The sequence below is a fragment of the Stomoxys calcitrans genome, chromosome 3, assembly GCF_963082655.1.
Source record: "Stomoxys calcitrans chromosome 3, idStoCalc2.1, whole genome shotgun sequence".
NCBI lineage: Eukaryota > Metazoa > Arthropoda > Insecta > Diptera > Muscidae > Stomoxys > Stomoxys calcitrans.
The window spans coordinates 19,796,937-19,823,011 of record NC_081554.1 but is presented as its reverse complement, the minus strand read 5'-3'; the positions used below and the strand labels follow the sequence as shown (position 1 = coordinate 19,823,011).

The following is a 26,075-nucleotide window of genomic DNA, read 5'->3' as shown; positions in this document are numbered from 1 at the left end:
CCAAACGTTCTTCAAGATTATTTGAATTTTGCCACCCATATGGCATATCTGCTGAGGTCTCTTACCGATTGTCTGTTATAAAATTTGATTGTTGACGAATTCACTAACCATGTCCACGAACAAGTCAGCACAACTTTTATACCCACCACCATAGGATGGGGGCATACTAATCTAGTCATTCCGTTTGTAACACCTCGACATATTGATCTAAGATCCCATAAAGTACATATACGAGGGTTGCTTTTTATATTCCGGGATTGGACAACCCTTGTATTGCAATCTACCAATTGACAGCTGTATCGTAAAGCTTGATATTTTTGACGTTATACGTACTCAGAACGTTTTGACATACGAGCGCTATTTGTGTTGTTTACAGTAACATAAAAGATTCATCTCGCCCAAAAAATGGAATTAAATCGTCAAAATTTTCTTGCGATTATTTTTTTTACAACTTTCCACGTGGATTAACTCAACAACAGTGCATCGATGAGCACCATTAAGGACCAGTGTTTAATGAAGGCATAGTGAATACAACTGAGGTCGTAGTTCACTCCAAGACGATTTTCGTGAAGGTCGTCCAAAATTACTTGTTGTTCCAAAAAGCATTGATGATGTGCGCCAACTGATATTGCAAGATCGTCATGTGATCTATCGTGAGATTGAGACAATCTTAGGCATTAGTGAGACCAGCATACATTCAATATTTGTTCATGTTGGATGCCACACAATTTGTTAATCGCTCAAAAAAGGCTCTTGTCGATTGGTTGAAAGAAATGCTCCAAAAATACGAAACAACTGCATTTTTGAGCACTCAAACAACGATTTAATGAGTTCCGCTGTATTGTCCTGACTTGGCACCGAATGACTTCTTGTTATTCCCCTTACATAAAAAATAAAGTGAGAGGTCAACTTTTTTCGACACCGGAAGAAGCGGTTGAGGTCATTGGGGATTGCAAATGGGCCATATCGGTTCAGTTTGGGATATAGCTCACATGTAAACCAATCTTTCGATTTGACTTCTTGAGCCCCAGGAAGCCGCAATTTTTATCCGATTTGGCTGAAATTTTGCACAGGGTTCTGTTATGACTTCCACGATAAGCCTTATTTGTGCCCATGCCCCAATGGAAGATAAGGACGAGCAGACCAACAATATTTTCTACGAGATCCTAGAGAGAGAATATGACCGCTGCCCCGCCCATGATATTAAAATCGTTTTGGGAGATTTTAATGCGAAGATAGGGTCCAACGGTAATGGGTTGAGGCTGATAGATTTCGCCAGGCCAAAAAACATGGTAGTTAGTAGCACCAGATTTCTACATAAAAATATTCACAAAGCCACATGGATGCCAACGGAGCAAAACACGAGGAACCAAATTGAAGTGATAGATAAATAGTATTCATCTAGCGTACGATCGATCCGTGGAGCGAATATAGATTCGGATCTTTGCCTTGTTGCAGCAAAGGCTCGCACCCGTTTGAACATGGCGAGGAAAGTCCGATCTGACACTGCACGAAATAACGAAGAAAATGAAACACCTGCTACTGCCCAAATGAAGGTAACCCAAAACCTCAGCCAGAACCATGGATAAATTATTTAAAGGTTGTCTTATTTGTTCAACAACATAAAACCATCTTCCCAGCTAACGCAATTTTCCGATTGCGGTTCGACATTGGATCCGATGTCTTACCGACATCGCAACTAAAAAAGAGGGAAATGGTTGTCAGTTGTCGGAATGACACGGCTGTGGGAAATCTGATATATTTACTGCCTTATCGTTCCGATGTCGGAGCAAAATTCCAAGGAAATTCTGATGAGAAATTTTATGACATGCCGAGTTGACACCGAATTCGAAGACAAATTCGGGCCGATTTTTTGACGAATGTCTTACAAAATGCGGATGATTTGGCCGACGAATCGCTCAGATTTCGGACATTTTTCTTGACTGTCAGACGGTTTCAGTTAACGGCACCACACGCAATTCCAAAAAACAACATATCACTTCTCTACCACTTGTGTGCATTCCACAAACGTGGTAACGAAATGTTGCTATGCAAAAATGATGTGTTTGGTTCATTATCATTTTTGCATAGCAACATCAAAATCGGATGAGAAATGCTCCTCTTATAGGCTCATTACACTATATCGGGAGATCGGTCAATATGGCAGCTATATCCAAGTATGGTCCGATCTGGACGATATTCAACAAAAAGGTTAAGAGGGGTACCAGAACTTGCTGTGCCAAATTTCATTAAAATCGGATGAGAAATGCTCCTTTTATAGGCTCATTACACTATATCGGGAGATCGGTCAATATGGCAGTTATATCCAAGTATGGTCCGATCTGGACGATGTTCAACAAAAAGGTTAAGAGGGGTACTAGAACTTGCTGTGCCAAATTTCATTCAAATCGGATGAAAAATGCTCCTTTTATAGGCTCAATACACTATATTTATAGGCTCAATACAGCTATATCCAAATTTGGTCCGATCTGGACCACATTGGACAGGAATGGGTAGGGGTCTACCAGAGCACACTGTGCCAAATTTCATCGAATTCGGGTACAAAATGGATCCTTTATGGCCTCAATACAATATATCTGGAGATCGGGCGGTCGGACTAAGGGCAACTATATCCAAATATAGTCTGATCTGAACCACACTTTACAGAAATGGGTAGGGGTCTACCAGAACTCAATGTGCTAAATTTCATCGAAATCGAATGAAAAATTTACCAATTTATTGTCTCAAGACTTTAAGTCTGGAGATCGGTCTATATAGCGGCTAAATATAACTAAAATCCAATTTTATGAGATCAGAAGATCAGGTCTATATACAAAGAATACGAAATCATAAGAAATTTCTTGGAAAATATTTTTATACCCAAGATACCTGCAAAATTATAAATACCCAGCTTTTGGATATAAATGGGTAAATACCCAGGAATTTATCCAATTTACCGGGTAAATACCTTTTGGGTATTTACCCATCGCCCATCTCTAGACATGTCGGATGTCAGACAAAGTCGGATCATATTGTTAGCTGGGTGTGAGCAGAGAATGTGGAAGAACGGAGATAACAACAAAGATAATGCACAAAACCCTGACACCTTAATACCGTCAAATCTGGCCGGCTGATAATAGCTGTGTGCGTGAGATATCCTTTAAATAATTCAGCCATGAGCCAGAACTAAATATCGCGCTTCTTCTTCAAATTGAAACTCTTAGTTAATCACAAATAAGCGTTAAAAATATTCGCAAGTTATTAGGCTTCTTAAACGATATGGCTGATTCAACGGTAGGAACTAGAAGACACCTTCCTTCACCTGTAATTGTTGACTGCCAGTATTACCTAACCTAACCTAGATATGGCTTAAACCCCATTAACACTACTCATTAAATCCAGATTTAAGGCTCTCGTCAGCTGATTTTAAAAAGCTAAAACAGATGATCAAACCATTAAATCCGGATTTAAAGCGCTGTGTAAACGGGGTTTTATACATAAAACTTAATTAAGGTTTAATAGGTTTATTTGACAGTTCTATAAAGCCAATCTGTCAACTAAACCTATTTCAAATCTACATTAAGTTTTGTGGATAAGGCCGAAAGTGTTCATGCAGTATATTGTAATAAGTTTACTCTATGCTGTAGGCTGTAACATAATCAGCTCTGTCCGACTTTTGCTTTTCCTTTCTGGTTTTATTTTTTAGACTCATTCATTCATTTATAAGAAAATGACATGTGTCCTTTATGACACAAAATTCGCATTTCACCAGCAGAGGGATAGCGTGTAAATTTTACTTCAAATTTACACACAAGCAAGGAAGGGCTGCCTCTGCTTTGGAATAACGATGACGTTCTACGCATTAGACTGAAAAAAGCATGTTTTGCTATAATTTTAAAACCAATACCCCACTGTTTTTGAAATTAAGGAAAAACGTAAAAAGCCAAAAAACAAAAGAAAATCTGAGCAGTTGATAATTTTGCTTTTGTTTTTTTTTTTTCTTTAAATGTTGCAACAAACAAATGCCATGGCAAGATGATGTTGTGCTGCATGGTAAGCGATTTACTCCCAGAGCAGCGGCACAATGGTGGGCTATTGTTGTAATGAATTAAACGCCAACACCCGTTGATCAAATATGAAGCGTTTTTCTTTATCATTGAGCCAGGGAGAGGATTGTGGGAGGAGAAGCAAGAAGGCAGCAGTGTGTTGGTTTGGCAAGAGAAAAAGCTGTAAAAGCCAACAACAAGTTGGCTTTTTTTCTCAAACATCTCCATCTCCAACTCCACTCCATTCCAATGTTTACCGGCAACTTACTCACTATCACTAGCCTAGTGTTGGCAGTTAGTTGTTGGTCGCTTCAAATGCTGCCACAACAATAAAACGCGTTTAATGAACATCATTCAACTTACAACGCTTTCAACTCGATTTCGTTGAAACAGTTGATATTTAGAGTTTAACCATGAACGACGTGCTTTTCAGGTGAAAAGACTTGAGAAAAACAATCGCGTTAACAAAGAAAAAACTAAAAAAAATAGAAATAGAAATAAAAGAGAACTCCATTAAAAGTATGAGTGCAACACAATAATGAATGATGATTAAACATGAAAAATTGTAATTGTAATAACAATCATAGTGAACATGAACTTTTCTAAACAATGGATATAATTAAAAAATTAAAAAGAAAATCAAATTACGGTTGAAAGAATATTCAATAGAAAAAAATCCGTTAAATTTGTTTTTTAATTTAATAAAATAAAAATTTAATAATACGTTATAGTTGTAAAAAAACACAGAATGAAAAATTCTTAGGATTTTCAAAGACTTCCATAAAAACGAGTCAACTACATACTACAATACTTTCACTATATAAAACCTATTGAAAAACTGAATAGAACCTTGTAAGACTTTTTTTCGATGGGACTTAAATGTTCGCTACTACGGACTTCTAGGCCCATATCGGATGAAAGATATATCTGATATATATCTAAATCTACACCAACTTTAATAAAATTTAGCCCACGTGCTAGGATGTTAAACACCTCACGCTAAATTTTATAAAGTTCGAATCAAAACTGTGGCGACTACAGCCTTAAAAGGCCTTATGGGATGAAAGATTTATATGGAACCCATATCTCACCCATTGAACCAATTTTCATAAAAACATAAATAAAAGACATCATGCAAAATTGAGTAAAAATCGGTCTAAAACTGTGGCTTTTACAGACTATAATGTCATTTTGGCTGAAGGATATATATTGGAGCTATATTTAAATCTGACCCGATTTTAATGAAATATTGGGCATATATTATGACGTTACAAAAACCACTTTATGCCGAATTTGGTAAAGATCGGACAAAAAATTGCAGTTTCTACAGCCTTAAAAGCCATATCAGCTGAAAGATATATATATGGAAACTATATCTAAATCTGATCCGATTTTAATGAAATTTGCACAGGTACTGAAAGGTAAAATACAACATCTCATGTTAAATTTTGTAAAGATCGGACCAAAATTGTAGCTTCTAAAGCCCTAATAGGTCAAATCGGATGAAAGATATATTTCGAAATCTGATCTGATTCTGATGAAATTTTGCACATATATTATGACTTTACAAAAACCACTTCATGCTAAATTTGGTAAAGATCGGACCAAAATTGTGGCTCCTACAGCCTTAATAGGTCAAATCGGATGAAAGATATATATGGGAGCTATATCTAAATCTATCCCGATTTTGATGAGATTTTGTACACATATCAAGACGTCACACGAAACATCTCATGTTGAATTTTGTAAGGATCGGACCAAAGTTGTGGCGACTACAGCCTTAATAGTTCAAATCGGATGAAAGATATATATGGGAGCTACATCGAAATCTGATCCGATTTTGATGAAATTGTGCACATATATTATGACGTTATAATACCCACTTCATGCCAAATTTGGTAGAGATCGGACCAAAATTGTGGCTTCTACAGCCTTAAAAGATCATATCGGGTGAAAGATATATATGGGAGCTATATCTAAATCTGATCCGATATTGATAAAATTTTGCACATACATTATGACGTTACAAAAACCACTTCATGCCAAATTTGGTAAAGATCGGACCAAAATTGTGGCTTCTACAACCTTAATAGATCAAATCGGATGAAATATATATACGGGAGCTATATCTAAATCTAACCCGATTTTGATAAAATTTCGCACACATATCAAGACGTCACACAAAATATCTCATGTTGAATTTTGTAAGGATCGGACCAAAATTGTGGCGACTGCAGCCTTAAAAGAGCATATCGGATGAAAGATATATATGGGGGTTATATCTAAATCTGGACCGATTTTTATGAAATTTTCCAGATATATTAAGTGCAGTAACAAAACAGTCTGTGCCAAATTTTGTGCAGATCGGTTGAAAATCGTAGCTACTACGGCCATTTAAGTACAAATCGGGCGATACATATATATGGGAGCTATATCTAAATCTAGACCGATTTTTATGAAATTTTGCACACATATGGAGACGTCAAATAAAACACCCCATGCCAAATTTTGTAAAGATCGGTAAAAAAATTTAGCTTCTACAGCCTTAAACGGCCATATCGGATGAAAGATATATATGGGAGCTATATCTAAATATGAACCGATTGTCATGAAATTTTCCACACATATTAGGACGTCAAATAAAACACCTCGTGCCAAATATTTTAAATATCGGACTAAAACTGTGCCTTCTACAGCCATAAAAGTCCATGTCGGATGAAAGATATATATGGGAGCTATATCTAAATCTTAACCAATTTTTATGAAATTTTGCACACATATGTAGACCTCAAAGAAAAATATTCAATGCCAAATTTTGTGAAGATCGAACAAAAATTGTGGCTTCTACAGCCTTAAAAAGCCATATCGGAAGAAAGTTATATATGGGAGCTATATCTAAATCTGAACCGATTTTTCTCAAAATCAATAGCGTTTGTCCTTGGGCCAAAAAAGTTACATGTGCAAAATTTCGTGACAATCGGACAACAAATACGACTTGTACTTTGATTACAAGAACACAAATCAAAGTACAAGTCGTAAATCGAATCAGAAAGTGATTCTGGGCCGATCGGTATACCTATCAATGGGTCTAGCTCTTCTCCTTCTTAGAGTTGCAAACAAATGCACAAAGTTATAATAGCCTGTATCACAGTGGTGGTGTAGGGTATAAAAATTGTTAACTTAATATAAAAGAACATAAAGTACTAGGCAACAGCCTTTATTGAGTAAAATATCACATACCACTCGATTTTCCCAATTTCTGAGTTAGAAGCATGAATGAATTGTTTAATTAAGTTGCCTTTATAAAACCTCTAGCCGAACTTAGAATAGATTTCCCAGCACCTCGATCTTCTTCATTTCTTTCCCAATTTCTGATACCTGCTTTTGCGATGTTTTCATACCCACATGGTCTTTCCATCAGAATTTTGTCCTTCCCTTCTGCGTTGCAGAAAAATCTTCTTTTCGTATTTCCTCTTTGTCTTTTGAAGAAGAAAAAGTATGGACCTTTATCAAGGACTTCTTACTGACTCCCTGATATCTTTTACCCACACTCAAGTCATTTCTTTCTACCAACTACTCCAAGTCGTGCCATGGGTTTCTGGTTATATTTAGATGCACAAGAAGAAAAAAAGGGATATCGGTTGCATCAGGCTACAAAACGATTCAGACCATATTTGACATATATGTTAAAGGTCATGGGAGAAGCCGTTGTACAAAATTTCAGTCAAATCGGATAATAATTGCGCCCTCTAGAGGCTCAAGAAGTCAAGATCCCAGATCGGTTTATACGTCAGCTATATCAGGTTATAGACCGATTTGAACTGTATTTGGCACAGTTTTTGGAAGTCATAACAAAACACGTCATGCTAAATTTCAGCTAAATCGGAAAAGAATTGCTCCCTCAAGTGGTTAAAAAAAATCAAGATTCAAAATCGGTTTATATGGTAGCTATGTCAGGTTATAGTCCAATTTGAACCATTCTTAGCACATTTAAACCGATTTGAACCATTCTTGTTGGGAGTCATAACGAAACACGTCATGTTAAATTTCAGCCAAATCGGATAGGAATTGCGCCCTCTAGAGGCTCAAGAAGTCAAGACCCCAGATCGGTTTATATGACAGCTATATCAGGTTGTAGACATAACAAAACATGCCGTGTAAAATTTAAGCTGAATCTGATAGGAATTGCGCCCTCTAGCGGCTCAAGAAGTGAAGATTCGAGATCGGTTTATATGACATCTATATCAGGATGTAGACAGATTTCAACCATACTCAGCGATTTAAGGTCTTGTGCCCATAAAAAGCGCATTTATTGTCTGATTTTGCCAAAATTTGGGAAAGTTGTGTTAGGGCCTTCAACATCCTTCTTCAATTTGGCTCAGATCGGTCCAGATTTGGATATAGCTGCCATATAGACCGATCTCTCGATTTTAGGCTTTGGGCCCATAAAAGGCGCATTTGTTGTCCGATTTCGCCGAAATTTAGGACAGTGAATTAAGTAAAGCCCCCTCGACGTCCTTCTTCATTTTGGCCCAGATCGGTCCAGATTTGAATATAGCTGCCATAAAGACCGATCTCTCGATTTAAGGTTTCGGGCCCTTAAAAGGCACATTAATTGTCCCATGTCGTCGAAATTTGGGACAAAGGGTTAAGTTAAGCCCCTCGGCATACCTCTGCAATATGGCACAAATTGGTCCAGATTTGGATATAGTTGCCATATAGACCGATCTCTCGATTTAGGGTCTTGGGCCCATAAAAGGCGCATTTATTGTCTGATGTCGCCGAAATTTGGGACAGTCAGTTGTGTTAGAACCTTCGACATCCTTCTACATTTTGGCCCAGATCGGTCCAGATTTGAATATAGCTGCCATAAAGACCGATCTCCCGATTTAAGCTTTTAGGGCCATAAAAGGTGCATTTATTGTCCGATTTCGCTAAAATTTGGGAAAGTGAATTGTGTTGGGCTCTTCGACATTCTTCTTCAATTTAGCTCAGATCGGTCCAGACTTGAATATAGCTGAGATATAGACCGATCTCTCCATTTAAGGTTTTGGGCACATAAAAGGCGCATTTATTGTCCAATTTCGCTAAAATTTGGGACATTGAGTTGTGTTAGGCTCTTTTCTCTTCTCTTCTCTTTTTACATTTATTCTTTGTTTAAGATTTGTCTTATTTGATGACATTTTCAATCGGCAGATTTGACATCCTTAATGATGTTCATGGGGCCTATCTACTTTGTGTTTTGCAAGTGACCTAACCTTATATTAGTGAATCCCGACTACCATGTAAGCTGTGGGATAAACTCGTGTGTCTACGGTGTAAGTCCAGGGAAATAGGAATGCAATAACCAAGCAATTTTAGTACTTTACTCCTATCAGGCAATGATCAATTGGAAAGCAATGGACATTAATTGAAAATGTCTAACAGTTAAAATCGATTATATTCGGTGCTGGAGTAGGCTCAGCCACTTATGATTTTTTCGAAAAATTTCTGCAAATTTTCAATATTTTTTTATCCCATAAAATTCAAGAGTTTGTGTTTTTTAAACTAAATTTTACTTATAACTACACATTTTGTTTAAACATCAAAATAAATCAGTGCATTACTCATGGCATAACTGTTCCAAAATAATTTAAAAAATAATTTAAATAAATTGTGGCAACCTTTGTTCATCTAAAAAACATATCAAAAAAAAAAACAAAAATAAAGAAAAAATATTAAATTTTAGACCATGAAAAGAATTCATAACTAATTTCTGAAAAAAGAACTAAATCTGTGAAACCGTGAAATTTCAAGTTCTTCTCAGTTCGTTAAACAAGAGCTACGTTTAAACACCAAACTACAGCGGCCTGCAATTTGAAGTTGTCAGCTCACCAATCGTTGACAGTTTTAGTGAAATTTGACAACCGTGACAAAAATAGCACCCACTTGGCTGCACCATCGCTTTTGCTTTCATTTGGATACCAAGGAGATACAAATCGAGACGCTTAAAATCAAAACACGCCATGGAGATTTCGTCTAAAGAAATGGTAAATATTTCACTAACTTTTGCAGGCAATGTACTCTCCTTCGATAGCTTGGTATAAAACAAAAACCAACCATGGAATGGGTGGGCAATTTGATTTTTTGCTAAAAAGTGAGCGACATAAAGAAAGTCTCAGACAAGATTTGTCTCGTCCTCATCATCTTCTGCTGTACGAGTATTTGTTTTGAAAGGTGCACTTGCAAAGCAAGTCCATCTATCTATTATAAAGAGTTTTTTCCCTCTCAGTTTGCCACCTTACTTACCACCCTGAATCATTAGCCACATTCACTCGATCATCATAATGGGTTCGCTTGGTTGTACATACATACGTGTCTTCTCAACATCAATATTGGCCAACACGAATGTCGATCATTAGCGACAATATTATGGTCTACATACAAAGACATGCTACCTGTACAGACTGATAGAAAAACACCCAACACCGGTCCGTAATGACTCTGTGACACATATATACCGGGCAGCCTCGGCATTCGTTCTTCATCTGGTTTTGCCACCATTACAAACCGTTCCGTTTATCTTACTTGGCTACTAAAGTTGTACAATGCACATTCACAGCAACAGGGTATTCCACATAATGATGGTCATCATATTTGTATGTTTGGTTCATTGATGTTCAACAATTCTATTAGAAATCTTGGGTCTTTATACACTCCACCATAGGATGGGGGTATACTAATTTCGTCATTCCGTTTGTAACACCTCGAAAAATTCGTCTAAGACCCCAAAAAGTACGTCATGACATTTTAAATCAATCTAGCCATGTCCGTCCCTCCCTCTGTTTATCTGTCGAAAGCACGCAACTTTCGAAGGAGTAAAGATAGGCTCTTGAAATTTTGCACAAATACAAACAAACAAACAAATTTTACCCATGAACATTTCACTAAGTAACAGGGCAAACTTCCCACATATCAATGAGTGCAGTCCTATTCAAGCTTAAGCTCAATGATAAGGAGCCTCCTCTTAATAGCCGAGTCCGAACGGCGTGCCGCTGAGCGACACCTCTTTGGAGAGAAGTTTTACATGGCATAGTACCTCATAAATGTTGCCAGCATTAGGAGGGGAAAATCTCCGCTAAAAATATTTTCTGATAGTCTCGCCAGGATTCGAACCCATGCGTTCAGCGTCATAGGTGGACATGCTAGCCTCTGCGCTACGGTGGCCTCCAAATACTTCTTATTCACAAATATTTCTTATTATTGTAGGTCGGTTGGGACTGTAAATGGGCTAAATCGGTCCATGTTTTGATATAGCTGGCATTTACACCGATCTTGGGTCTTAACTTCTTGAGCGACTAAAGGGCGCAATTCGATTTGGGTGAAATTTTGAACATGTCGTTTTGGTATGACTTCCAACATCTGTGCCAAATATGGCCAACATCAGTCCATAACCTGATATAGCCCCCTTATAGAGCGATCTCTCGATTTGACTTCTTGAGCCTCTAGAGGGCGCTATTCTTATCCAATTTTGCATATCTCGTTACAACTGTGCCCAGTTTGGTCTTAATCGGTTGATAACCTGATATATTTAGCTGCCATATAAACCGATCTCCCAATTTTACTTTCTGAGTCTGTGGAGGGCGCAGTTATGACTTGATTTTCTTGAAATTTTGGAGGTGATAGTTTTCTATGACTTCTAACAGCCATGACAAGTACGGTTCTTATGGGTCAATAACTTGATGTAGCTCATATATATAAATTGAACTTGACAAATATTGGGTTGCCCAAAAAGTAATTGCGAATTTTTTAAAAGAAAGTAAAGGCATTTTTTAATAAATCTTAGAATGAACTTTAATCAAATATACTTTTTTACACTTTTTTTCTAAAGCAAGCTAAAAGAAACAGCTGATAACTGACAGAAGAAAGAATGCAATTACAGAGTCACAAGCTGTGAAAAAATTTGTCAAAAATCCGCAATTACTTTTTGGGCAACCCAATACAATCCATGGTAGAGGGTATGTACGATTTGGCCTAGCACGCTTTTATTTGTTTCGTTTTTGAACCTGTGAAAATGCAATAGTTGCCAGATTGTAAAATACTGTGGTGGGGAAAAAGGGAAGATTAGAATATTTTCCCCTCTTTTGTTGAATTGGGTTGATATGACACTGAAAGGCCGGATTATCAACGCATCACTGGCAGAGGGCTTGATTAGAAAGATTGTGACCGGAAGAACTCCGCAAGGTAGGGTTTCATCCGCTTTTCTTTCGAGAAGGAGAGGATGAATATGGTAGCCTAAGCAGATAAAGTGGGTGGCCGTATCTTCTCCACCATTACGGACATCGTTCAGGGGGCGTTGATAAAGCTGTCTAGGTAGGCAAAAGACTGAGCTGGTACTTTTCACCAGGAGAAGAAAGCTGGGTGTTGTCAGAGGACATGTCCTGGATAAGGTAGAGCTGCCACTCTCTTTGCAGGCTAAGTACTTGGATGTGTTTCTTAAGTTGAAAAAACTCGGCGAAAGTCATCCTGTCTGTCGAAAGCACGCTAACTTTCGAAGGAGTAAAGCTAGCCGCTTGAAACAAATAGTTCTTATTAGTGTAGGTCGGTTGGGATTGTAAAGGGGACATAACTGTCCATGTTTTGATATAGTTGCCGTATAAACCGATCTCGGGTCTTGACATCTTGAGCCTCTAGAGGGCGCAATTCTTATCCGAAGTCAATGAAATTTTGCACGAAGTATTTTGTTATGATATCCAACAACTGTGCCAAGTTTGGTTTAAATCGGTCTATAGCCTGACATTGCTGTCATATAAACCGATCTTGAATCTTTACTTCTTGAGCCACTAGAGGGCGCAATTCTTATCCAATTGGAATGAAATTTTGCACGACGCGTTTTGTTATGATATCCAACAACTGTGCCAAGTATGGTTCTAATCAGTCCATAACCTGCTGCAGCTGTCATATAAACCGATCTTGGGTCTTGACTTCTTGAGCCTATAGAGGGCGCAATTCTTATCCGATTTGAATGAAGTTTTGCACGAAGTATTTTGTTATGACTTTCAAGAACTGTACCAAATAGGGTTCAAATCGGTTGATAACCTGATATAGCTGCCATATAAACCGATCTGGGGACTTGACTTCTTGAATCTTGAATCTTTACTTCTTGAGCCACTAGGGGACGCAATTCTTATCCGATGTGGCTGAAATTTTGTTCGACGGGTCCTCTCTTGACCATCAACATACGTGTTTATTGTGGTCTGAATCGGTCTATAGCCTTATACAACTCCCACATAAATCGATCTCTCTATTTTACATCTGGAGCCCCCAAAGGGCGCAATTCTTATTCGAATTGGCTGACCATATCTTGATATCGCTCTAAGAGCAGAGCATCTTTTCTTTTATCCTTTTTTTTGCCTAAGAAGAGATGCCGGGAAAAGAACTCGACAATTGCGATCCATGGTGGAGGGTATATAAGATTCGGCCTGGCCGAACTTGGCACGCTTTTACTTGGTTAATTTGAATATGTAAATATTTTAATTGAAATTTTTTCAATCACCTTTTTCAAAAACTATGATTGATATCATTTTCGTGATTGAAGCAGTTTCAATTAAAAAATTAATTGGTTCAATTAATTTCGTGATTGAAACCAATTTTTAGATTTTTCTGTGTAGGGTACCACAATTGGCCATGCCGTGCTCCCAATCTCGATACCAATATCTTTGTTTTGAAAGACTAGCTTGATTTCAACTTAACCTGCCTATGTGAGCAAAGTATCACCTCAATATCTTCGTTTTTATACCCACCACCATAGGATCGGGGTATACTAATCTAGTCATTCCATTTGTAACTCCTCGAAATATTGATCTGCAACCCCATAAAGTATATATAATCTGGATGGTCTCGACATTCTGAGTCCTTCCGTCCATCCGTCTGTCGAAATCACGATAGCAGCTGAACGCGTACAACTAGACGATTGAAATTTTGCATAGATACTAGGTCGTGAAGATTGTAAATGGGCCATATCGGTTCAGATTTGGATATAGCCCCCCTATAAACCCGATCCCCTGATTTGAATTTGAGCCCCTAGAAGCCTCAATTTTCATTCAATTTGGCTGAAATTTGGAACAGACTTATGCGAATGTTTGGCGATAATACAAATAGTCAATGACTAGATTCGTTTACCCCTTCCCACCACCCCATTTCTTCCCCTTGTTAGTGGTTTTAAAAACCATACAGGTTTTTCACGTGTCATTTCAAAACATTTTATCACATCACAATCTATTAGAAATTCAAGAAGTGACATAATTACTATAAAATGAAACAAATTAAAAATTCATTTACTCTTTGTCACCATGAAAAAAAATGTTTTTTATTTAGGGTATTCTCGCCCCAAATATGGGTTACTTTGGAGAGATCATTTGACAAGAATAGGCATAATGTTTGCTATATTTTTTTATACAATTATTGCAATCAATTGTGTGGCCCCAACTAAGGTGAGTTCAATCTGCAGATTCTGCGACTTCAAATAACCTTTAACCTTCCACCAAGTTATCCAAACGACCATTCGAGTTTGAAATTAACAAATTCACCTGGCACAAATTCGATGTTCTTGTAAAACAATTCGAATGTAGTATTGTAAAACTGGCCAATAGCAAATACAATACCGGCCTGATGTTTGAACTGTCCAAGGAAATGCCCAGGAATTTGAATCTGGGATTGGTGATTTGTGTTAAACCTCAAAAAGGTCGCAAATTTATAAAATTCATGGACACCAAAGTCAATGTATGCAATCTATTGGAGCATGTTATGGCCGTACCCATAATGAAGTACATTATGGAAAAAGTTACTAGAAATAGCAATATCCCAATATCGTGCCCTTTACGAGGGGTAAGTTTGAAGATATTGTTATTGTTCGATTACATATGAATAACAGGAAAACTAAGACAACTAACTTTTCAGAATTATATTTATAATATAACAAATGTGGAAATTAGTTCGGAGATCTTCCCACCTTATACGCCAGTTACTGAATTTAATTTTACTTTAAACTTGCTCGACACAAAAAAAATATATGCCACATACACCATTGAGGGAGAGACAAAACGAATATCGTAATCGTAGTTACTCACGGAGTCCTTCAAAAGTTTAAAAAATGCAGCATATATTGGATCAGCAGATGGTGTTTGCTGATATCAGCAAACTTATTTCTCTTAAATACATGCTTCCTTGTGTAATTTTATTCGAATTATAATAAAAACTACGTGAACTGTACTGTGGTACATGATATTATGTATACGAGGGTTGTCTTTTATATTTCGGGATTGGACTACCCTTGGGTTGCAATCTGCCAACTGACAGCTCTATCGTAAAGCTTGAAAATTTTGAGGTTGAGGTTTTGACATACGAGCGCTATTTATGTTGTTTAGAGGTGGCCATTTTAGTTCCTTTTAGTGATCGCTCCTTTTAGTTCCGTTCCACAAAAGGAACTAGTTCCTTTACTTAGTTCCTTTTTCATTTGCGTTCCTCAAAAAAAGAGCTTTGAATCTTGTTTTGAACCTTAAAGTGAGTGTTTTTATTTGTACATATATTGGGTTGCCCAAAAAGTAATTGCGGATTTTTTAAAAGAAAGTAAATGCATTTTTAATTAAACTTAGAATGAACTTTAATCAAATATACTTTTTTTACACTTTTTTTCTAAAGCAAGCTAAAAGTAACAGCTGATAACTGACAGAAGAAAGAATGCAATTACAGAGTCACAAGCTGTGAAAAAATTTGTCAACGCCGACTATATGAAAAATCCGCAATTACTTTTTAAGCAACCCAATAGATAAAAACATTCATTCTTTATAACTAATTAAATTTAAATTTCGATTTTTGTATTAAGTCTCGATGCTGAAAAAAAAGAATCGAAGCGCATCAAACAAATTAGATTTTTTGACTATAAAAACAACAAGTAAAAGCGTGCTAAGATCCGCCAGGCCGAATCTTATAAACCCTCCACCATGGATCGCATTTGACGAGTTCTTTTCCCGGTATCTCTTAGGGATATAAGAAAAGATTTGCTCTGCTATTAGAGCGATATCAAGACAATTAAATTATATGTTGGAGACCTGTGTTAAATATCAGCCAATTCGAATAAGAATTGCGCCCTTTGGGGGCTCAAGAAGTAAAATAGAGAGATTGATTTATATGAGAGCTATATCGGGCTATAGACCGATAATAAACACGTATGTTGATGGTCATGAGAGGATCAGTCGTACAAAATTTCAGGCAAATCGGATTATAATTGCGACCTCTAGAGGCTCAAGTCAAGATCTCAGATCGGTTTATATGGCAGCTATATCAGTTTATGAACCGATTTGAACCTTATTTGACACAGTTGTTGAAAGTATGAATAAAATACGTCATGCAAAATTCCAACCAAATCGGATAGGAATTGCGCCCTCTAGAAGCTCAAGAAGTCAAGTCCCCAGATCTGTTTATATGACAGCTATATCAGGTTATGAGCCGATTTGAACAATACTTGGCACAGTTATTGGATACCATAACAAAACACTTCGTGCAAAAATTCATTCAGATCGGATAAGAATTGCGCCCTCTAGAAGCTCAAGAAGTCAAGTACCCAAATCGGTTTATATGACAGCTATATCAGGTTATCATCCAATTTGAACCATACATGGCACAGTTGTTGCATATCATAACAAAACATGTCGTGCAAAATTTCATTCCAATAGGATAAAAATTGCGCACTCTAGAGGCTCAAGAAATAAAGATTCAAGATCGGTTTATATGGCAGCTATATCAGGTTATCATCCGATTTTAACCATACATTGCACATTTGTTATATATCATAACAAAACACGTCGTGCAAAATTTCATTCCAATCGGATAAAAATTGCGCACTCTAGAGGCTCAAGAAGTCAAGACCCTAGATCAGTTTATATGGCAGCTATATCAAAACATGGACCGATATAGCCCATTTACAATACCAACCGACCTACACTAATAAGAAGTATTTGTGCGAAATTTCCTATGGTGGAGGGTATAAAAATAATATGTGGATGCCACCACGTTTATTCATTTGTGCCCCCACATTCATTTAATGTGGTTGCGACAAATAATTTATTTTCCTTTCACCTAAATCACAACGTACACAGTTGTTGCCTATTGAAAAAGTTGACGGTTTTATTTAGTTGTTGTATGAAGCTGAAAAATATGGCATGTCAATCAGCTGGTCTACAAATTAACAAAAGGAAGAAAAAGAAAAGTGCACATGCCAAAAAAGGAACTATGGAACTATAAGAAAGAAAGAGATGGAACTAGTTCCAGCAGTTCCTTACTTGTATAAGTTCCAATGAACTAGTTCCATCCGGAACTACCCAACTATAGTGTTGTTTACATTAACTTAAGAGATTCATCTCCCCCTAAAAATGGAATTAAGTCGTGAACATTTTCGTGCGATTATTTTTTTTACAACTTTCGACGTGGATTAACTCGACAACAGTGCATCGATGAACTTAATTCAAGGACCAGTGTTTATTGATGGCATGGGTCAATTCAATCGAGGTCGTAGTTCACTCCAAGACGAATTTCGTGAAGGTCGTCCAAAATCACCTTTCATGTTGGGTTCAACCTTAATCTATGCAGTTGTTCTATCGAGACTGTCCTAGACTTAATTGTTTCCCCCATACATACTAGATATTCAAGTGCTCACCTTGATTTATTTTCACTTAACCCTTATTAACCCTTATATGAGTCTAGCAGCCTTTTCTGTTCAAGATATTTTGTTATGCGATTTACCCTCCCGTACCCTGCGTACCCTCCCCCTTACCCCAAAAGTACTATTCAAACATAAAAGTGGACCGAACGGGACAATATGGGATTCAAATTAAAGGAAATGAATTCTATAATAAAAGTTGGGTCCAAGAACCTGGGGGGCCGCCCAGCCCTACAACCCCTTAAAATAGGTTTATTTAACGATCATGACAATATGGGATTCAAATAAAAGGCATTCGGGAATAGATTACGAATATGGTCAGGAAGTAAGAATAGGCTATATAATTTATTGATAACGGAAGGGGGCGTACCCTCCAAAAACCGCACCCAAAATCAAAAGTGGACCGATAAGGACAATATGAGTATCAAATGAAAAGTATGCGAATCTGGCATACAATTTCGTGTCGAAGTATAGGGGATCACCCCAACCCTACAAAAACGCCTAAAATGGTCACATTAGCCAATCACGGATATATGGGACTCCGTTTGTTTGTTCCGTATAGACTGAAAAACGGCAGAACCGATTTTTACGAAATTTTCGCATATTGTGTAGATTGGTCTGGAAGAAAACATAGGCTATATAATTTTTCGGTATCGGAAGGAGGACGGACTCAAAAATCAAAAGTGAACCGATCGGGACTATATAGTAATCAAATGAAAGGTATTGGAGAGTAGAATATGAATAAGGTATTACAATTTGAGTCTAAGTACCCATCGGGCCGCCCCAACCCCAAAACTCCCCCAAACAGACATATTGAACGTTCATTTCAATATGGGGCTCAAATGAAAGGTATTCGGGAGTAGATTTCCAATCTGGCATACAAAATCAGATCGAAGTATAGGGGGTCACGCCACCCCTCAAAAACGCCATTAGACACATTATGACTATATGATACTTGGCTGAACCGATTTTCGTAAAATTTTCATAAATTGTATAAGTTTGTCTAGAAGGAAACATAGGCTATATAATTTTTAGATATCGGGTGGAGGCGGACCCTCCCCCTTACCCCAAAAACGCCACCCATATCCGAAAGTGGTCCGATGGGCACTATAAGTGTATCAAATGAAAGGTATTGGAGACCTGATAACGAATACCCTAACCCCAAAAATCCTCCCATATTGACATGAACTTCGAATATATCTGTTATATTCGAAGTTCATGTCAATATGGGACTTAAATGAATAGTATTAGGCAGTAGATTCAAATATGGCACAAAACATTAGGTCCAAGTAATGGGAGCTCGCCCAACCCCAAATAGCCCCAAATGGGCCATGACTATATGGGACTCAACTAGGGAGTAGATTACGAATATGACATTAAAATTTGCATTTAAGTCTAGGTGGCGCTTTTCCTCCTAAGGATACGTTAAATGGGTTATTTGACCCACTATGGCAATATGGGACTCAAATGAAAGGTATTTGAGAGTAGAAAACGAATTTGATATCCAATTTTGGAGCCAAGCGTTTTGGGGTACGTCCTAAAGCACCCCCTTAACTAAACTTCATATCCGTTGGGCATAAAGAACGAATTTGATATCTATTTTCAGTGTAAAGTGCCGGTGGCCGCCCCATCCCCAAAACACCCTCCAATGGAGCTCAAATTAAAGGGATTTGGAAGAGCCATCCCTTCCCCTAAAGAAGAACATTAGCACCAGGAATCGAGAAGGAACAAATTCTCATACATCAATGAGTGCTTTCCGATTCAAGTTTAAATTCAATGATAAGACACTTTTTTTATAACCGAGTCCGAACGGCGCCCCGCAGTGCGACATCTCTTTGAGAAAATTTTTTTAAATGACCATGCATGGCATTGTACCTCATAAATGTCGTCAACATTAAGAGGGGATAAACACCGCTTTGTCCGATGTTCTATCCAAGATTCGAACGCGTTCAGCGTCATAGGCTACAATGGCACGAATTCTATATCCGCATTCAGGGCGAAGTGTTCCCACCTTAAAAAGATATTAGAGAGTTAAAGAAGGCGCAGCGGAGCGGGCCCGCTTCGGCTAGTATAACATATATGTCAGATATGAGCCGAATCTGTTCATAACCAAATATGTGCATGTAGTTCCCATATGTTGCTTATTCTACATCTAAAGAAAGCAATTCTTAACATTTTGAGCTGAAATTTTGAGTATAGAGTTCAAAAGTTGTATTCAACTTTTCTAAGCAATCTGGCAAGTTCCTCACACAAACAAGACTTGTTTACAAAACGGATTCTCTTAAGTTGTTGACATCTTTCTCTACAAACCTTTGCATATGTAGATGAAATGTGCAAGTGTGAATGTTGTAATGGCAATAAGAGCCAATCAGCTGCTATTGCTGCTACCATCACAGGCATGTTACATGCTCTCAAATGATAGTGAAAACCTAACTTCAAACCTGCATACATATTTTTCATGTTAACTGAGGCATATAAATTTTTCATATTTCGAATTTTGTTTTTGTTTTGTTATTAACCTTCATCTAGAAGAAAGTGGTATGGCTGGCATGGTGCATGTTGCATGTTATAGAGCTGAATTTTTGCAACTGCTGCAAGTGCATCATTGAATGTTTAATAAGACCAAAAGCGCAATACACAAAAAACTCGAATTATTTAATTCGTTAATATTATATGAATATTATTTTTTAAAATTATTAATAATTAGCTGATGATGTGGATAGCATAGCTGATGATGTGGATGATACAAATACTTGATCTGAACTTTTTCATAATCTTTTATAATATATTTATTTATTACCATGGTACCATTACACTAAGGTATCTCTAATCGTTCATTGGCAGCATTAATGTTATGTTTTGTATCTATTGAGTCTTGACAGCATTAAAGACAAATGTGTTTAAGCCGCATTTTTTCATACAATGTTATAGACCAAACAGCCCGGTTTGAACCGCAACAACAACAAACAAAGATAATTTGATGACATTACCCATTTGTATGGTGTTTGATTTCAGCTAACTTAAAGTGCTCCTTTGCGAATTAATTGTAAAAGTTTTCTTCTACGTGATGAATGGTTTATCATGTGACGTAGAAAAAGGTGATTAAATTTTTTACTCATTGACAGTAAATGACATTTGATAAAATAAACTTATCATCGTCAAAATAGCAAAAATTTGTAATGAAAGTTTTGCAGTGAAAACAAGTAAAAAGGCATTAAGTTCGACCGGGCCGAACTTTGGATACCCACTACCTCGGGTATATATGTAAATCCCCTTTCGTCACAATCCGGTGAAAATTGGATAACTTATGCAACCAAATTCGGCACGGACATTGAGTGGTCTTATAGATATAAGTCACTGTTCAATTTTGTAGAACAACATATTGTTCTTTTTGGCAGCTATATCCATATATAAACCGATCCAAACCATATAGAACACGGATGTCGAAAAGCGTAACATAAGGTACTGCGTCAAATTTTAACGAAATCGGATAAAAAAAAGCACTTTTTAAAGGGCCAAGATTTTAAATCGAGAGATCGTTCTATATGGCACCTATAACCAAATCTGTAACGATCTGGACCAAATTCAACCACGATATAATAATCATCCTATTTTATTATAACTCCACTACTATATCTGTAGTTACATCTTATCAGATCCCGAGAACTGATATGCAAGTAACATTTTTATGTCCAATGACATATGTGGGAACAACTAAGACAAGATTATCATCTTACAAATCTGACCAGAAAATGAATGACAAACCTTTTGAACAAACCAGTAAGGAAAGGCAAAAGTCGGGCGGTGCCGACTTTATAATACCCTACACCTACTTCTTGCAGTGGGTCTAGGAGTGAAAATCGGGCGATATATATAAATGAGAGCTATATCTAAATCTGAACCGATTTTTATGAATATATTCATCAGTAACATTGAGAATCATAGGAAAATCCTTCCTACCAAATTTCAAGAAAATCGGTCAACAAATGACCATTTTATTGCTGTATTACTGCAAATCGGACAAACATATATATGGGAGCTATATCCAAATCTGAACCGATTTCTATGAAATTCACCAGTAATATTGAGAATCATAAGAAAATCCTTCAAGAAAATCGGTCAACAAATGACCATTATATTGCCGTATTACTGCAAATCGGACGAACATATATATGGGAGCTATATCCAAATCTGAACCGATTTTCGCCAGTAATATTGAGAATCATAAGAAAATCCTTCCTGCCAAACTTCAAGAGAATCGGTTAACAAATGACCATTTTATTGCTGTATTACTGGAAATCGGACGAACATATATATGGCAGCTATAACCAAATCTAAACCGAGTTTTGTGAAATTCACCAGTAACATTGAGAATCATAAGAAAATCTTTCCTACCAAATTTCAAGAAAATCGGTCAACAAATGACCTTTATATTGTTGTATTACTGCAAATCGGACGAACATATATATGGAAGCTATATCCAAATCTGAACCGATTTTTTCCAATTTCAATAGGCTTCGTCTCTAGGCCGAAAAACATGCTCATACCAAATTTGAAGACGATCCGATGAAAATTGCGACCTGTAGTTTGAACGTAAATTAACAGACAGACGGACGGACAGACAGACAGACGGACATAGCTAAATCGAATCAGAAAGTGATTCTGAGTCCATCGATATACTGATCAATGGGTCTATTTCTCTTCTTGGTAAAAATTACATATAAAACACCAACATCTGTTTTTGTAAATTTTTCGATGACCTCGAGCCAAACCAAGTAGACAAAGTTATAGTAAAATTTTCAGACAATAAATCAGCTTTTTATGGTATTAAGACCCTAAATTGGAAGATCGGTCTTTATGACAGCTGATCTGACTCATATTTGGGTCGGATGTCAGGTGGCTTAAAACTACTCACTAGTTCAAATGTCAACGAAATCGGGTAATAAATGCAGCTTTTATGGGTTCCAGACCCTTTATCGACAGATCGGTCGATATGGCAGCTTTATCTAAATATAGTCCGATCTAAACCATATTAAGGTCGGATATTGGGATGCCTAAAGCTACTCACTGTATAAAATTTGAGCGAAATCGGATAAAAAATAAAACTTTTATGGCCATCAGACCCTTTATCGGCAGATCGGTCTATATGGCAGCTATATCTAAATATAGTCCGATCTGAACCACATTAAGGTCGGATGTCGGGAGGCTCAAAACAACTCACTGTTTCAAATTTGAGCGAAATCGGATAAAAATTAGGGCTTTTATTGGCTTTAGACCCTTTATCGGGAGATCGGTCTACATGGCTGCTGTATTCAAATATAGTCTGGTCTGAATCATATTTGGATCTGATGACGAAAGGCTTAAAATAACTCACTGTTTGAAACTTCGGCGAAATCGGGTAATATATAAAGCCTTTATGGGCTTTAGACCCTTTATCGGCAGATCGGTCTATATGGCAGCTATAACTAAATACAGTCCGATCTGAACCATATTTGGGTCAGATGTCGAGAGGCCTAAAGCTACTCACTGTTTCAAATTTCAGCGAAATCGGATAAAAATTAAGGCTTTTATTGGCTTTAGACCCTATATCGGGAGATCGGTATATATGGCAGCTATATCTAAATATAGTCCGATCTGAACCATATTTGGGTCAGATGTCGGGAGGCCTAAAACTACTCACTGTTTCAAATTTCGGATAAAAAATAAAGCAGTAATGGTCATTAGACCCATTATCATCAGATCAGTCTATACAGCAGGTATATCCAAATATGGTCCGATTTGGCCCGTTTAAGAACTTAACCAGCGTGCATCAAAAAGATGTATCTGTGCTAAATTTCAGCTCAATATCTCACTTTGAAGGCTTTAGAGTAATTACAACAGACGGACGGACAGACACACGGACACCGTTAAATCGTCTTAGAATTTTACAACGATCCTAAATATATATACTTTGTAGGGTCGGAAATTGATATTTTGATGTTTTTATAACCTCCACCAAAGATGGGAGTATACTAATTTCGTCATTCTGCCTGTAAGATTTTGCACAAAAACTTTTTTTTAGTCTAGGTCGGTTGAGATTGTAAATGGGCCAAATCGGTTAATGGTTTGATATAGCTGCCATATAAACCGATCTTGGGTCTTGACTTCTTGACCCTCTAGAGGGCGCAATTCTCTTCCAATTTGACTGCAATTTTGCACATAGTGTTTTGGTCTTACTTCCAACCACTGTGCTTAATATGGTTCAAATTGGTCTATAACCTGATATAGCTGCTATATATACTGATCTTGGGTCTTGACTTCTTGAGACGCTAGAGGGCGCAATTCTCATCCAATTTAGCGGAAATTTTGCATGAGATGTTTTATTATGACTTCCAACGACTGTGCTTAGTATGGCGCAAATCGGTACATAACATGATATAGCTGCCATATAAACCGATTTGGTATCTTGACTTCTTGAGCCTCTAGAGGGCGCAATTCTCATCCGATTTGGTAGAAATTTTGTACAACGGCTTCTCCCATGACCTTCAACATACGTCTCCAATATGATCAGAATTGATTTATGGCTTAATACAGCTCCCATATAAATGGATCTTCCGATTTTGCTTCTTGAACCCTTCAAGGAGCAGGACTTATCCGAATGGAATGAAATATTACCAAATGGCTTCTACAATGTAAATGCAAATTTTTTTGCAAATTTTGCCCATGAACATTCTACTAAGGAACAGGGGCAAACTTCTCACATATCAATGAGTGCTTTCCGATTGACTTTTAAGCTCAATGATAAGGGGCCCCCTTTTTATAGCCGAGTCGGAACGGCGTACCGCAATGCGACACCTCTTTGGAGACAAGTTTTACATGGTATTGTACCTCACAAATTATGCCAGCATTAGGAGGGGAAAGCTACCGCTGAAAATTTGTTCTGATGGTCTCGCCAGGATTCGAACCCATGCGTTCAGCGTCATTGGTGGACATGCTAACCTCTGCGCTACGACTTCTACAATGTTCAGCATACAATTCATTTATTATCCGAATCGGACTATAACTTGATATAGCTCCAATATCATAACATTTCTTTTGCATTATTCTTTGTTTGCCTAAAAAGAGATCGACAAATGCTATCCAAGATTCGGCCCGGCCGAACTTAGCACGCTCTTACTTGTTATACCATAGGATTAGGGGATGTACTAATTTTGAAGACTTGTAAATAGAGAGCTTAGACGTATGTACATATATTCTTGATTGTCGTGAAATTCAAAATCGATCTAGTCTTGTATATCCACTGTCGAATGCACTCGAAGGAGTAAAACTAGATGCTGCACTAATGATGTTGTGGCAGTTTACTGTTTTCTATCTTTCGTCTGCTTGATTGTGTTGAGTGTCAGGACCCAGGAACTCTGCGAGTAAGATGGGGTGCGTCCACCGGAATCTGGGTCTGAGTCGAGTGGGTTTGGCTAGGCAGTTAAACAGGTGACGTGTATCGTGCGGTCCCTGGTTACAATGGGGACATACATCTTGCACGTCGGCATCAATCCTTGGTCTGTATGAGTTGAGGCGGCTGCATCTGCCGGAACGTAATTGAGCCAGAACTACTCTGGTTTGTCGGGGGAGGTCAATTTCTTCTGGTGCAATGGGAGGCGGTCGTTCTGCAAGGACTACATTCACTCGATAACCAATTATAGCATCTGCTACCGTGTCTGCATGAATGTGGTCTAGACCTGTTTGATATGCCGCTTGATCTAGAGGTTTCTCTGGTAGCGCCTAGATCATGTAGATCTACCTTAAGGCTTCTGGGCGGTGGATATCTATCCACAAGATGATGATTTGGATGGTCTCTCACTAATACTTCTTATTAGCGTAGGTCAGTTGATATATTTGAATAAAAGAAATATTTTCAAAGAATAAACATAGAGACTCACTCTAAAATAGTTCGTCAAAGGCCCAATAGTTTAATTTACAAGAAAAGATTGAAAATATAAACGATGAAACGATGAACTATACTAAAAGAGAAACTTCATGCTTCAAGTGACAACCAACTAATTCCTCCATGTTTTTGTTTCACAACAATTTGACGTCTTCATTGCATGTCTCACCGTCAAGCTCATTGCTCATGGGTGGTGGTGACTGTTACAATTAAACTTGAATAAAGCGGCTAAACTTTGATGCTGATCAAAATGTAGATGACTAGGCAGGCGCATTATTACTGCACCAGCGACAAATGGAGATATCAGCAGCAAAAGAGTCTCTCCCACTGCTTCAACAAAACAAAACAATTAGAGCTGGCAAAGGAAAACATGTTTGATAAGATTTATGATTGCACTTCAATGAAATGACTT

General features: G+C 37.5%; 2 protein-coding genes across 4 annotated transcripts in view; both read left to right on the top strand.

The window, feature by feature from the left end:
- The window catches only part of LOC106081720 (villin-like protein quail), a 75,323-nt gene that overhangs the window by 33,529 nt on the left and 15,719 nt on the right, over positions 1–26,075 (top strand). Inside the window, exon 1 of one of the 2 annotated variants that reach the window (XM_013243889.2) lies at positions 9,695–10,075. The exons of the other annotated variant lie outside the window; for it this stretch is intronic. Coding sequence (XP_013099343.2) covers positions 10,052–10,075 — 24 coding nt within the window. The 5' untranslated portion in view covers positions 9,695–10,051. Of the gene's footprint in view, positions 1–9,694; positions 10,076–26,075 lie in introns of those variants that run through there. 2 annotated transcript variants of the gene reach the window in all.
- On the top strand, positions 14,421–15,318 carry LOC106081722 (uncharacterized). Of its 2 annotated transcripts, none has more exons than XM_013243890.2 (3): positions 14,421–14,518; positions 14,574–14,912; positions 14,985–15,318. In XM_013243890.2, exons 1-3 carry the CDS (start codon positions 14,462–14,464, stop codon positions 15,138–15,140), a joined length of 552 nt encoding a protein of 183 aa, XP_013099344.2. In that variant the 5' UTR covers positions 14,421–14,461; the 3' UTR covers positions 15,141–15,318. The 2 variants fall into 2 exon arrangements, with proteins under 2 accessions (XP_013099344.2, XP_013099345.2); XM_013243891.2 differs by having other exon boundaries at positions 14,969–15,318.